The 13,959-nt window shown below is 48.9% G+C and overlaps 1 protein-coding gene across 1 annotated transcript; it reads left to right on the top strand.

Moving 5' to 3' along the window:
* Window positions 1-961: 961 nt before the first annotated feature.
* pcdh18b (protocadherin 18b) lies at window positions 962-9,980 on the top strand (the record flags this gene model as incomplete). The annotated part of the gene is made up of 4 exons (XM_079556503.1): window positions 962-3,722; window positions 4,982-5,037; window positions 6,292-6,461; window positions 9,094-9,980. The coding sequence occupies exons 1-4, from the start codon at window positions 1,227-1,229 to the stop codon at window positions 9,978-9,980; spliced, it is 3,609 nt and encodes a 1,202-aa protein (XP_079412629.1). The 5' UTR covers window positions 962-1,226.
* Between the last annotated feature and the right edge of the window lie 3,979 nt (window positions 9,981-13,959).

Here is a 13,959-nt window from a genome sequence, read left to right on the forward strand (position 1 = left end):
TTTTTGTAGGTTTTTTTTTGTCCGTGTTTTTCTCATGTTTTTGTTGACTTACCATCCTCTTTTTCTCGCTATTTTGATGCTTTTCTTTTTAGCTTTTAGATTTGGGTAAAGCTCGGTTGAGGCGGGACTGGTGGCCCGAGAGCCGGTGGCCCTTCTGTGCTCTTCCAGAATGGACATATAGCCAGTCCGCCCCCGATTACTGATGGAAAGTATTTACCCCACATACTTTCACTTGGACTTCTGTCATGTTATTTTGAAGTGGCAGTGCTCTTCTCTTCTTCCCAAATGCTTAACTTAAGTAACATTCAAACCAATCACTTTCCTCCCCTCACTTCAGTAAACACATTCTCTACACCCACAATGGGGGCATAGTTTTGCTCCAGTTTGCATTGACTTTACTTAAAAGCAGTTGTCAACTTTCCTCTCCGTTTTGATTTGTATTCTTATTTTTTTTTTGCCCCACTTCCCCAGACGATCAAACCGTATAGGATTAAAACTCGAACGCGCGGCACAAAGGAGCAGAGACGTCGGCACACGCTGCGGACCCAATCCCCAACAAAGCGCGCCTGCCCGGGGTCAAACCGGGGGACTTTTTTTTGTTCCAATGGATCCGAATCATTCCTGCGCGCGGGCCATTGTTGTGACACACGCTCAATTGTGGGTGTCGCTCAGCTCTCCCCCCCCCTCCCCGTGCGCCCTGCTGGCCCCCGCGGTGATTCTGGCACATTTGGAGACATTTGGAGAAGGAGGGGGGGCTGGGGTGTTTATTCTTTTTTCTTTCTTTCTTTTTTTTTTTTTTTTTGGTAAAAGGAGACGGGAGCGGGGAGCAGGGAAGGCGGGAGTGCGACCCCTTCCCCCCCTCGACACCCCCCTCACCCTCCCTCCCTCTCTCTCTCTCTGTGCCACGAAGTGCTGGAGAAAGCTGCCTCGTTTTTTCTTCCCGCAGACGCGCTCTCCCTCACTCGGCGCACGAACAGGCGGCAGCGCGGACGTGCAGACGCGCAACTCTGTCCTGCCGCTTTGTTTACTAAAAAAAGGCTGCACCATTTAGTTAGAACTCACTTATTTATTTGATTAGAGTAGTATTTATTAAGTAGTGGAGCGTTTTCTCTCGTTTGTTTCCTTTTTTGTGGATTTTACGCACGGCGGAGTGGACTGTAAAGGTGACGATGCCAGACTTGTGAGGAGATTTCCATCGTCTGGGAGCCACGCAGAGCTGGGCAAAGATGGGCGCAGCAACGAAACGATCCAAAGGGGAGATGTTTTTAATCAAGCTCCTGCTCGTGGCGGCTGTTTGGTGCGGCGCGGCGCACGCGAAGACTCTGAAATACAGAGTTTACGAGGAGCAGAGAGTGGGGAGCGTGATCGCGCGGCTGAGGGAGGACGTCGCCGGGGTCCTGGCCAAACTCCCCGGATCGCTGAGCTTTCGGTTCCGCGCCATGCAGCGCGGGAGCACGCAGTTCCTGTCCGTGCGCGAGGAGGACGGGGAGATCAGCATCGCCGCCAAGATCGACCGCGAGAAGCTGTGCGAGAAGAACCTCAACTGCACCATCGAGTTCGACGTGGTGACGCTGCCCACGGAGTACCTGCAGCTCTTCCACGTCGAGGTGGAGGTGCTGGACATCAACGACAACTCGCCGCACTTCGCGCGCGCCATCGTGCCCATCGAGATCTCCGAGAGCGCGTCGGTGGGCACGCGCATCCCGCTGGACGGGGCCGTAGACGCGGACGTCGGGGACAACGCGCTGCACACGTACGCGCTCTCCCCGAACAACTTCTTCAAGATCGAGGTGAGGACGCGCACGGACGGCGCCAAGTACGCGGAGCTGGTGGTGATGCGCGAGCTGGACCGGGAGTCGCAGCCCGCGTACCAGCTGCAGCTCACGGCCTCGGACAACGGCGTGCCCCCCAAGTCCGGCTCGACCCTGGTGAAGATCAGCGTCTCCGACTCCAACGACAACAGCCCCGCGTTCGACGAGCAAGCCTACATCGTGAACTTGTCGGAAAGCTCGCCCCTCGGGACCCTCCTCCTCGACCTGAACGCCACGGACCCGGACGAGGGCACCAACGGCAAGATAGTCTACTCCTTCAGCAGCCATGTCTCGCCGAAGATTCTGGAGACGTTCAAAATCAATCCGGATACGGGACATATCACTCTGATTAAAAAAGTGGACTATGAGACCACCGCTTCCTACGAGTTGGACGTCCAGGCGCAGGACATGGGGCCCAACTCCATCCCGGGATTGTGTAAAATCGTGGTCAAAGTGGTGGATGTGAACGACAACAAGCCGGAGATCAACGTGAACCTGATGACCCCGGGGAAGGAGGAGGTGGCGTACATCTCGGAGAGCGCCCCTGTTGACACCTTCATCGCTCTGGTGAGGGTGGACGACAGCGACGCGGGGCTGAATGGGGAGGTGGTGTGCCGGCTGCACGGCCACGGACACTTCAGGCTGCAGAAGACCTACGAGAGGAACTACATGATCCTCACCAATGTCTCTCTGGATCGGGAGAAGAGGTCGGAGTACAGTCTGACAGTGATCGCGGAGGACCGGGGCTCTCCCAGTCTTTCCACCATCAAGCACTTCACCGTGCAGGTGCTGGACGACAACGACAACCCGCCGCACTTTGAGAAGAACAGGTACGAGGTCTTCAAATCGGAGAACAACTCTCCCGGCGCCTACCTCATGACCGTGGTGGCGTCGGACCCCGATCTGGGCACGAACGGGCAGGTGACGTACAGTGTGATCGATACGGTCATCCAGGGAAGCCCCATCTCCACTTACGTCACCATCGACCCTTCCAACGGGGCCATCTACGCCCTGCGGAGCTTCGACCACGAGGACGTCAGCCGGATCGCCTTCACGATCCAGGCGCGGGACGGAGGGAACCCCCCGCTGTCCACCAACACCACTGTCCTGCTGACCGTGCTGGACGAGAACGACAACGCGCCGGTCATCCTGTCGCCCTCGCTGAGGAACCACACCGCGGAGCTGGCCGTGTGGAGGTACGCGTCCCCGGGACAGATAGTGACCACTATGAAGGTGAGCGACCGCGATGCGGGCGCCAACGGAGAGCTCAGCTGTGCCATCGTATCTGGCAACGAGGAGGGGCTGTTCGTCATGGACCCCCGCCGCTGTGAGCTGCGCACCAACGCCAGCCTGGAGCAGTGCGGCCGGGACGTGATCGAGATCAGAGTGGAGGTCCAGGACAGGGGGACCACAAGGTTGACCACCGGGGCGCTGCTGAGGCTGGGGCTGCAGGAGACCATGGAGATGCTGCCCCCGCTGTACCCCGCCGGCTCCGGGCAAGCCTCTCTGGACCTCTCCCTCATCGTCATCATCTCCCTGGGGGCCGTGTGCGCCCTGCTCCTCGTGGTCATGGTCATGTTCGCCACGGCGCGCTGCAGCCGCGAAAAGAAGGACCCCCGGCACAACTACAACTGCCGCATGGCCGAGAGCAGCTACCAGAACCACCCCAAGAAGCCCGCACGGCAGATCCACAAGGCCGACATCACCCTGGTGCCCACCGTCAACGGGACGCTGCCGGTCAGGGCCCACCCGCGCTCCCCCTCCGCCTCGCCCACACCCGACCGGGGCACCCTGGGGAGCCGCCAGAGCCACCACTCCCGCCAGTCCCTCAACAGCCTGGTCACCATCTCCTCCAACCACGTGCCGGAGAACTTCGCCCTGGAGCTGGCCCACGCGACGCCCCCAGTGGAGGTGAGAGAGGACACAGCTTTTTCATTCCTACTGGGTTATCAAAACACTGACAGCTACATTGTTAAAGCAGCCATTTTGAAACAGCCAAATTTGTTGATTCAAATTGACATGTGTAGAGATGGATTTGGTAGGATAGACTTTTAACAGGGTGAAGAAACTAGGGATTATTGTGATTTTGGTGTCTGCTTTTGTGATTTCGATTTGCAATTCATTTTGTATAGTCAAGATCAGATCACACAGTGCACATTTTTAGGAGAGAAGACATAATATGAACTGCAAAACTAATACATCAGTGATATGCATTTGAGAGCATCTTTGTAGAGATCTAAACTACAGGGTTTGCAGCTTATAGATAGAATTAAGAGTCCATGGAAACAGCAAAGTTAGTTGTGTTCAAAGCAACGGCAGTGATTCAAATTTCAGTTCAGCTGTGATGAGGGCCGTACAAGAGGAGAAAACTGGCAGTATTTGATAACTGGCTCGAGTATTGCATTCCTGGTTTTATTGTGATATTTCACTGAAGCAGTGGTTCTCAAACTTTTCACTTCAAGCAACACCTCAAAACAAGTCCCACCAGGCCTAGATCAAGATCAAATCGGGACTTAGATAATTCTAGATTGGACTAAATCCTGTCCAAACTGGGTGTGAACCATTTCCAAACACTACATTTAGGAGGACTGCTAAGGCAGAAATGAAAATATCTCTTAGTTAGAGCGAACCAAGACTAAAATTGCAGTTGACCTTGAGTAAAGCCAAGGATGTGGACCACCATTTGGGAACCAGTGCACGAAAGCTTTTATCAAATGTTGTAAGACATGTGTTTTAGTGTCAAAACAAGACTTACAAATGTCAATGCAAATCGGCACAACTTTTAACTGATACAAACTAAACTATCAATAAGCTGAATTTAAAAAAGAATGTCAATCTCAGTCAGATGAAAGACTAGTGAGTTACATTGCAGCAGTCGACGATATTGAAATCTATTGCGATATTGTTAAACGGCGATATGTCGTGCCTTGTGATGGTCCTGCCAAGTGTTTTTGGTGTCTTTGTTTTTTTTTTTTGGTGGTGTTTTTTATGTCTTTGATTTTCCGTAGTCACGCCACCCCCTCCCCACATCGTCCTGTGCCTTGTTGTTGCTCCATTCATTCCCCCTCCTCATTTTGTCCCTTTATTTTTTTTCTTTTTGTCCCTGTGTGTCCGTGTGTCTGTTTCTGCCATTGTAGCAAGTCTCACAGCTTCTGTCCATGCTCCATCAGGGCCAGTACCAGCCCCGGCCGAGCTTCCGAGGCAACAAATACACGCGCAGCTACAGGTAAGAAGAGCCCATGGCGTCGCACTGGGTCAGCATTCTATTGGACGAGGGGGGTTCTCAGAGTGTTCACATCTCCGCTAACGGCAAAGGCAGCCTACAACATGCACAATAGGCTAATCCTCCAGATGAGAGGCGGGGTCGAATGAGGAGAACGACAAAGTGCTTACACATACAATAGATTAGGTAGGACTGGACTAAACCTGGATTGCACTGATTGAATGTTCGTCAATAGATTTAAATGGGAAATGGACCTTTTCTCAAAATCCAGTGGCAAATCCTCGACTTTAAAGGGACTATACAGAATTCAAAAATGTCAAAATTAAGTGTTTTCCTCCCCATACATGTTCCAGCCATGTCAATGTGTAGAATGAGCCCAGACCTCACTCAAAACGTTTTACTTTGGGTCCCAATTGCGTCATGCAAGAGCTTAATGTAGAAGCTGCAGTTACACGTGTGACCTGAGGTGGCAGCAGTGAGTATAAAATGGCTAACTTGCATGTAGCCCCTTTAAGTAGCACCAACACATACCAGATTTCCCTGGATTTGGGATTTATGTTTAATTCCGAGCCTGATTTGTTTAGCGTTTAATCCCCAAAAAACTAGGTGCATTTTAATTTGATTGTTTAGACCAGATGAGATCTAACAGTCCCCTCTTTGCTTCTCAAATGTCCCAAAATATGATACTGAAAGTGGCCCGAACCTAAACCAGCTTCTTATAGTAAAAGAAAAAAGAGATAAAGCTAGGATTAAACCGAGGAAAAACATGAAGTACCAGGAGAAGGGTTAGAAACAACCTTGGTCCTTGGACTAACCCGAGCTAAACCTGAGCCACAAATGACACCGCACTCCCACCAGAAATGAACCAAATAATAACTGAAGTAAGCTCAAATCCTATGTGGGTTCACAGAGCGTGTTTGTAGAGCTGTAAACTACAGGGTTAGGAGCTTTTAGTCCTGATAAAACCCCTTTGTGATGGGGCGAGATCCAGCTCTCTGCAGAGGACGTCTTTCTCCCTTTTTTTAAATTCCAGTCTTTGCTAATTGCGACCGTTCAAATTGCCATTTTCTACGACCCTCCGCGCCGCGTTCGCAGAACCTCAGCTGCCGAGAACATATTTTGTCTGGGACTTTTCCACGGCGAGTAACCCGATTTGCATAATAGTATGTAAAGCCTCTCGCTCGTGCCTGTCCCTGCTCCTGCTCCTGCTCCGCTCTGATAAGGCCTGTCTGTGTGTGTGTGTGTGTGTTTGTGCAGATACGCCCTGAATGAGATGGATAAGTTCAGCCTGAAGGACAGCGGGCGTGGGGACAGCGAGGCGGGCGACAGCGACTACGACCCGGGCCGCGAGTCGCCCATGGAGCGGCTCCTGGGCGAGGGCTATCCCGAGGTGTACGCGGCGGACGGGCCCCACAGACCGCATGCAGGTAATACCCGTCCCCTCAGAGACAAACCCAAACCCAAACCCAAGGCCGCCCGCAGAGCAGCTCCGGGTTAGGGCTGGGCCAGAACCAGCACTTCAGCCTGGATTACGCCGGTTGGTGTTGATGCTGCATTATAATATCGATGTATAATCTAAATCTTTTGCAGCTGAATGTAAGAACCTCTTTTCAGTATTTTCTCCAAAAATGCTGAAACCAGCGCTTCGTATCTCACCAAGAAAGAAATACATTATTTTGTTTTGGTATGGGGTTAGACACAAAAGGAATCTGAATGTTTAAAAGGAAATATATTCTAAGGAAAACTGACAGAAATCTTTAGTTGAATTGAATTAATTTTTTTCTTACTGATAAGGCCTTAATTTGACACAATTCATTAATAACTTTAAAAACCTGCACATGACCATGATAATATTGTAGAACTCCAGACTTTTTGGGCTTACTGTTCTTGAGTTTGTGCTTCAAAGAGAAACATTGTTGAGTTAGTGATTGACAAAGATCTTTAAAGGCCACGATTTGTTTGAGTGTACCCAGGAAGAGTGTTTCTAGGTAGAGTGTACCCAGGAAGAGTGTTTTCAGGTAGAGTGTACCCAGGAAGAGTGTTCCCAGGTGGAGTGTACCCAGGTAGAGTGTGCCCAGGAAGACTGTGCATGGGTAGAGTGGGTGCAGGCAGAGTGTGTCCTGGCTAGGGCTGGATACTGTTAAACTAAACCAGTCTGGTATCGTAAAAAAGGTTTAGGTACTACTGGGCGGTATCGAATAAATGAAAGCATCGAAAGCAGGTACCAAAAAAAAATAGTTTTGATGCTGTTGTTCGAGGAACAGCATTAAAGGGAGTGACTTGGTTGTCCCCATTTGTTTTTTTCACCATAAAAAAATTACCACATTATTGCTTAATTTTGCCCTTATTTTTTTTTTCTTCATTTTTATAACCAACATTTTCCCTATTTCACCTACAAAAAAATGTATGGGTGCCCAGCCCTGGTCCAGACCAGGGCCAGCGTGGCCAGCTGTTTGACATGGACAGCACATAGAGCTTGTGAAAGCCTGTGCCGTCGTATGTGCGTCCCTGGGAGAGTATCCATGGCCCGGCTCAGGCTGTGCCCAGACCTTGCAGGTGTCCAGCTGCTGTTTCAGTGGCACCAGTGGTTTCCACCGGCGCTGCCCACAGCCGTCACTCCTCACAGCCACGTCCCAATTATCCCCCTGTCGTCGGCTCGTCTGCTCGCCTCGTTAGGCGCTCTCGCGGCGCCTACCTTTGAGCTGTCACTCTGAGTGGTCCAAACCCAAGCCGCGCCGCTCCTCTGATGAAAAGGAGCCGCTTAATTGCCATGTGACGAGCTGTTGCCGTGGCGACGAGGCTCCAGATTGCGCGGCTGATTAGGGCCTGGAGAGCATAATTACATCTGCTGCTCACCTTTCTCCCCCAGCCTCTGCTGCCTCTGCCTGTGCCGCTGTGCGCACCAGCGTTTAGCCACAGACCTGTCATTATGTGCCACATTACGGCCCTCTGCCTTCGGGGCGGGGCCACTTCAGCAGCAATCATCTCTTTGTTCAAAAGACATTTCCCGAAAATCATGCAGCCCTACTCTTCTGTGATGTAGCCGCACAGTTCCTTTGCATGTCATTCCACTCCATTACTCAGTACCATCATGAACTCCACGCCCGCCCATACATCAAAGAGCTTAATAGGATTTATCCTGCACTTAGTTTGAAATATATCATACACCCTTTACTATTACTATGGTGCGTTTCAGGATAATGGGATTATAGAAATAGATAGATAGAAGAATAGAAAGAAATACCTGTACAGTGTCGGCAATTTGAGTGCTGAAATAATCAGAGTCCAGTGAAGCAGTCAGAGTAAACAAAACCAGCTCTGTTTTTCCAAAAGCAACAACATGAAAACTTGGTGAGAGAGAAGTGAGAGTTTGTGAGAAGTTGAAAAAGTGAGGATGCCAGGAGAGTTTAACTTGACTAAAATAATCCCAAAACAGCCAGTTTAGAACATGACCCAGTTCTTTCAGTGACTTGAAGAGGACCACCCTCCGCCCGCTCCAAAGTGTGCCCCGCGCACATCAAAATGAGGACGTTTCCCAGTGTCTCCTGTGGCTCGAGGGAGGGGGCACTTTGATAATGTCACAGACCTGTCAGATTTGATTAAAACTTCTCTGATTCTCCACGCGGGATTATAGGGAGATCAAGATCAGGCGGGGGACTGTTCCACACGAACCAGCAGCAGGGCGCGTTCACTGTCGCCCCGTCAAAACCAGTGTTGACACATCCCTTTTCACACAAATCTACTGGCTTAAATCTTTTATTTTTGCCGTCTTTTATCAGTGCTGCCCCCGCACTGTGCCTCTCTGTGCCCAAACGCTCCTCTTCCACTCTAAGATGTATTATAAATGCTGCTTTCATCTTAATGAGGCCGTAATGAAGTCCCGCACCAGCACCGCTCCACTAATGAACGCTTTAGACGCCATATTTGATTTGACTAATTTATTCTTCTGAGGTTTTCTATTTGAAGATTTCACATTCAAAGGGTGACTTAAAAGAGAGAAATGGTAGCTTGTGAAGGGGTGCTGATCAGTGACTGATGAGCTGTGTTTGTCTCCCTCAGGCATGCGGCTGTGCACAGAGGAGTGCCGTGTCCTGGGACACTCGGACCAGTGCTGGATGCCCCCCCTGGCCTCGCCCGCCTCCTCCTCTGACTACAGGAGTAACCTGTACATCCCCGGAGAGGAGGCCCGACAGCCCGCAGAGCTGTCCCAGGAGTCCACCCCTGTGCCCTGCACTGACCGGAACCAAAGCTTCTCCACCTTCGGTAAAGAGCTGAGCTCAGAGGAGGGTGAGGAGGGCGCTGAGGGCAGTGCAGTGGCCGTGCGGGATGAGGAGGCGTGTGGGACCTCCTCTCTGCTATCGGAGATGAGCAGTGTGTTCCAGAGACTTCTGCCCCAGGGCCTAGATGCGTATGTCCAGGTCAACGAGAACCAGCGGGCCACCAGCCTGAGCGGGGTGGGGGTGCCCCTCAGCGGGTCCCTGGACCGCAGGAGAGGCCACCTCCCGGGGAAGGCCAACCCATCGGCTCACCAACAGGGGGTGGCAGCCTGGGCTGCCAACACGCACTTCCAGAACCCCAGCATGGGCCACCCCCATCCCGGGGCCTACCACACCCTCAAACCCAGCACCAAGCTGGGCTCGCAGCCCAAGAACCACCTCCAGAACAACAAGGCCCACAGTACCCCGCTCCTCACAGCCCTAAGCCCTGCCCTGCAGCCTGCTCCCACCCCCACTGTGGTCCCCATCCCTGTCCCCCTGCCCGGACCCCCCACCAAATGGCTGCCAGCCATGGAGGAGATCCCCGAGAACTACGAGGAGGACGACTTTGACTCTGTTCTGAGCCACCTCCACCCGGGCAAACGCAGCGACAGCCGCCACGAGCTCGTCGACGCCAGCGAGCTGGTGGCTGAGATCAACAAGCTCCTCCAGGACGTGAGGCAAAGCTAGCCCATTAGCTCCACCGCCACTGGACGTGAGGCAGAGCTAGCCCATTAGCTCCACTGCCACTGGACGTGAGGCAGAGCTAGCCCCTAGCTAGCTCCACCGCCACTGGACATGAGGCAAAGCTAGCCCATTAGCTCCACTGCCACTGGACATGAGGCAGAGCTAGCCCCCAGCTAGCTCCACCGCCACTGGACGTGAGGCAGAGCTAGCCCATTAGCTCCACTGCCACTGGACGTGAGGCAGAGCTAGCCCCCAGCTAGCTCCACTGCCACTGGACATGAGGCAGAGCTAGCCCATTAGCTCCACTGCCACTGGACATGAGGCAGAGCTAGCCCCCAGCTAGCTCCACCGCCACTGGACGTGAGGCAGAGCTAGCCCATTAGCTCCACTGCCACTGGACGTGAGGCAGAGCTAGCCCCCAGCTAGCTCCACTGCCACTGGACATGAGGCAGAGCTAGCCCCCAGCTAGCTCCTCGGCCACCGGTTATGTGGAAGAACTCGCCCTGATTTAGCTCCATTGCCACAGGATGTGAGGAGAAACTAGCCCCATGAGCTAGACTACAGGAGTTAGCCACTAAAGGCTCCCCCGCAGCGGTGAGGGAAGAGGACTGAGTCCATCCCGACTGTGTTCTCTCTCATGTGGTTTCATTTAAAACAAGCAGAAAGAGATTTTATGTATGTTATTATATATTATAAAAAAGACAACAGAACACGCTGCGTTCATGTGCCCCTGAGATTCCCCAGTGTTATTGTGTTAGATAATCATTTTTCTTTTGTAATGTATACATTTTATTTACAGACATATGATTTTATTGTTATTTATAAGTTATTTATTATTTATAAGTCTTCTGTTTATATCTAATTTTATTAAATAGCATAGACAATGAATGTGATTTTTATAAGTGTTCCACTCAGAGGGGGATTTCTCCTGGACCCGAGTGTCATCTATGTTAAGTTTTTAGAAAGGAGCACATGAACGCAGCACTAAAGTCAAACAGAACTCCCTTTTTGTTTTCCATGAAACCCATGACTGCGCACACAGGAAAAGACAAAAAAATGTGACTCGCAATTGTCGTTAAAGTTGCATTTCTGACGTTTGTGTTTTGTGAATGCTAATATCCAAAAAGGTTTGTAACTGTTGTTTTGTACACAATGTTCTCTGTGACTGTATTTATCGGTGTATTTTAAAAATACATTTGTATACGTATTTATAAAGGGTATAGAGTATATTTTTATATGGGTGCATGTTGATAAAGCGAGTTGAACATGCGGGCGACATTCGGTGTATTGAAGCTGTTTTTGTACGGTGATTCTTTTGTATCTGTCACTATGATATCTGCATTATTACTATGGAAATGATACACGTGTCTTTGTGGAGCGCTGTGAGCCGCAGACGTGCACAAATAAAATGTTAACAATGCTCGTTTTCCTGTGAGCGGTGAATGTGTTTCAAATGTGATTATTAGGGCGGGAACTGTCAAACGATACCAGTCAAACTTTTTTGCCCCTCTTTAAGTCATTATCGGACACAGGTCTGTCAGTCTGACCTCCACGTGTTTGTCTCCACATGTGCAACAATATCACAATTTTATCTTTCACTATTTTTACTTATTCTAAATAATTGAGTTGGCTCCAAAACAGTCACATTGCTAGCATAAACGAGCTTCAGCTGAACGCTATAGATACAGACGCCATCTTTGTAATTGCCCATATATGTTCAAAGCAGCCTGAGGGAAAACAAAGAAGAAATAACTGAACTTTCTCCCATTTCTCCACCATTGAATGGCAAAATATGGTGTATAAAAAAGGGAGGAATTAGGGGAAAAATGGCAAAATATAGGGGAGAAATTGGGGGGGAAAATAGAGAGTTTTATCAAAAATAAAATAAGGAAATATTGGGGGTGAAAGTGTATTTTCCCCCTGCCCTTTTGTCATCTACAATCTGTATCTTTATTTAGAGGAAAAGTATACTCACAATATACTTCATAGTATTTGTTAAAGGTGCATTATGTACCTTTTTATGTGAAAAAAAAAAAAAAAAGTTGATATTTGTGTGTATTTGACCTTACAGTGACCCAGCGGCTGCATGGGTGGTCAGCGTGACGCTTCCGGGTCCTAGCAGACCGGCAAATATGCGAGAAAAAACTCTTAAAAACCACAATCAATTTTTCTGAAACTCAACAGAGAGTTACTGAACATACTTATTTATCAGGCCCATTAGCCGCAATGCCGCACCTACTGCTAAAAAAGTCATATTTACTAAAGTCGGTACTTCCAGGTGTTGCAGATTTTAGCATTTTTTGCCGCTAACCCGAATGTAGCGATTTTGGTAAATATTACTTTTATAGCAGTAGGTGCAGCATTTTTTGCTGATGGGCCTGATAAATACGTCTTTTCAGTAACTCTCTGTTGCGGCCCCGGAAGTAGAGAGGAACATATGGGGGATAGTTCATTGTGGATTATACAGGTAGCCTACAGCCGCTGTTTTGCAGTGTGGCTAGCACTGTTAGCCACGTTTAGCATGGCCATGTCACTTTTTACTCCATCATAGCCTTGTTTTTAAAACTTTGGGATCAGGCAGGCAAGATCAGAAGGATGCACGTTCGAAAGCATGTTAGGTCAGTGCGCAACGGTTTGGCTACATCCTTAGCATCTCACTGCACGGCTAGCTTGTAGAAGTCATTGGAATAAGTGTTAAAAAGTTTCCTGTGTTTGTGTTTGAGCACTTTGAGGGGGGGGGGGCAGGTAGGGCTGTCACGATAATGACTCTATCGACTTATTGTTGAATAAATACCAGATAAACAATACATTTTTGGACTCGACAGTTATCGTTTGTACATTTATTTCCATTTCCCCCCATTCTTCTAACATGAGGGTAGAAAAGCGTATAATAAACATTGATAATACGAGATTCCACTTTCTCTAGAACTTTATCGTTTCATCAAAAGTACATGATATATATTTATATGTGCAATGCTTATCTCCGGTACATTATTTTAGATTGATAGACATGTACTTCCTCACACTGATGATACTTCAGGGCCAACACAAAGCTCAGATTCTGAACATTTTCGTGTCTGGCTCTACTCGCAGTCACAGAGTTGATTCTGAGATGAGTCCAGGACAAAGGGAATGAGCGGAGCGTGAGTGACACCTGCTGCTGAAACGTGGTAAGTGCAGCAACGTTCCTGAGCCGAGGACACAGTGACCTCTGCAGGACACAGATGCTCACTGCACCACCACCATCATTCCATTACCATTCTGAGCATGGTTGGACTAAAAGCTTATGTTTGAAGTCTATTCAATTGTTTTAAATGTGATATTTTACTATTGGGCTTTTGAAAAGACTGTACACATGTCTGTTTAACATTGCTATTTTATATTTAATAGTTTTAAATAATAATATGTGGGAAACAGTATACAAGGAAAATGTGGTGAAAGTGATTCTGTCTTATTTCCTGTTCGTACAATAGCTTGATGAACATAATACTTACATTTTATTCAGATTTGGGTAAAGCCAAACTGGAGAAAATGTGCTTGGTTCAGGTGGGGGTTAAGAGGTTAAAATTTATCGTCTTTTCATTTATTTTATGTTTATTGTTGGATGTTTAAAGGGAACGCATTTTTCAAAACAAGCTTTTTGTGACAGTTTGAAGGTTTAGTTTCTGTGGTATTATAAGGACTTCAATAATATTGTTTATCGTGATATTTTCCTGCCTCAATATATCGAACTTCAGATTTTATTATTGTGACTGGCCAACAAACAAAGAGGAAGCAGAGGAAGCTTTTATCTCTTAACTAAACTCTACTAAATGAGAGCTCAAGGTTTGACCATTTTCTCCACTTCCGCTTTGCCATGGTCAAAGTCTATAGGCCAGTGTCACGTCTCATTTGAAAGCCAAGACCTACAAAACTCATCTTGACACATCTTTTATCTTGTGTTTTTGCGGCGTTGACGTCACCTTCTTTGACATTGTTTTCA

This window comes from Gobius niger, assembly GCF_951799975.1.
Source record: "Gobius niger genome assembly, chromosome: 5".
In the NCBI taxonomy this organism is placed as follows: domain Eukaryota; kingdom Metazoa; phylum Chordata; class Actinopteri; order Gobiiformes; family Gobiidae; genus Gobius; species Gobius niger.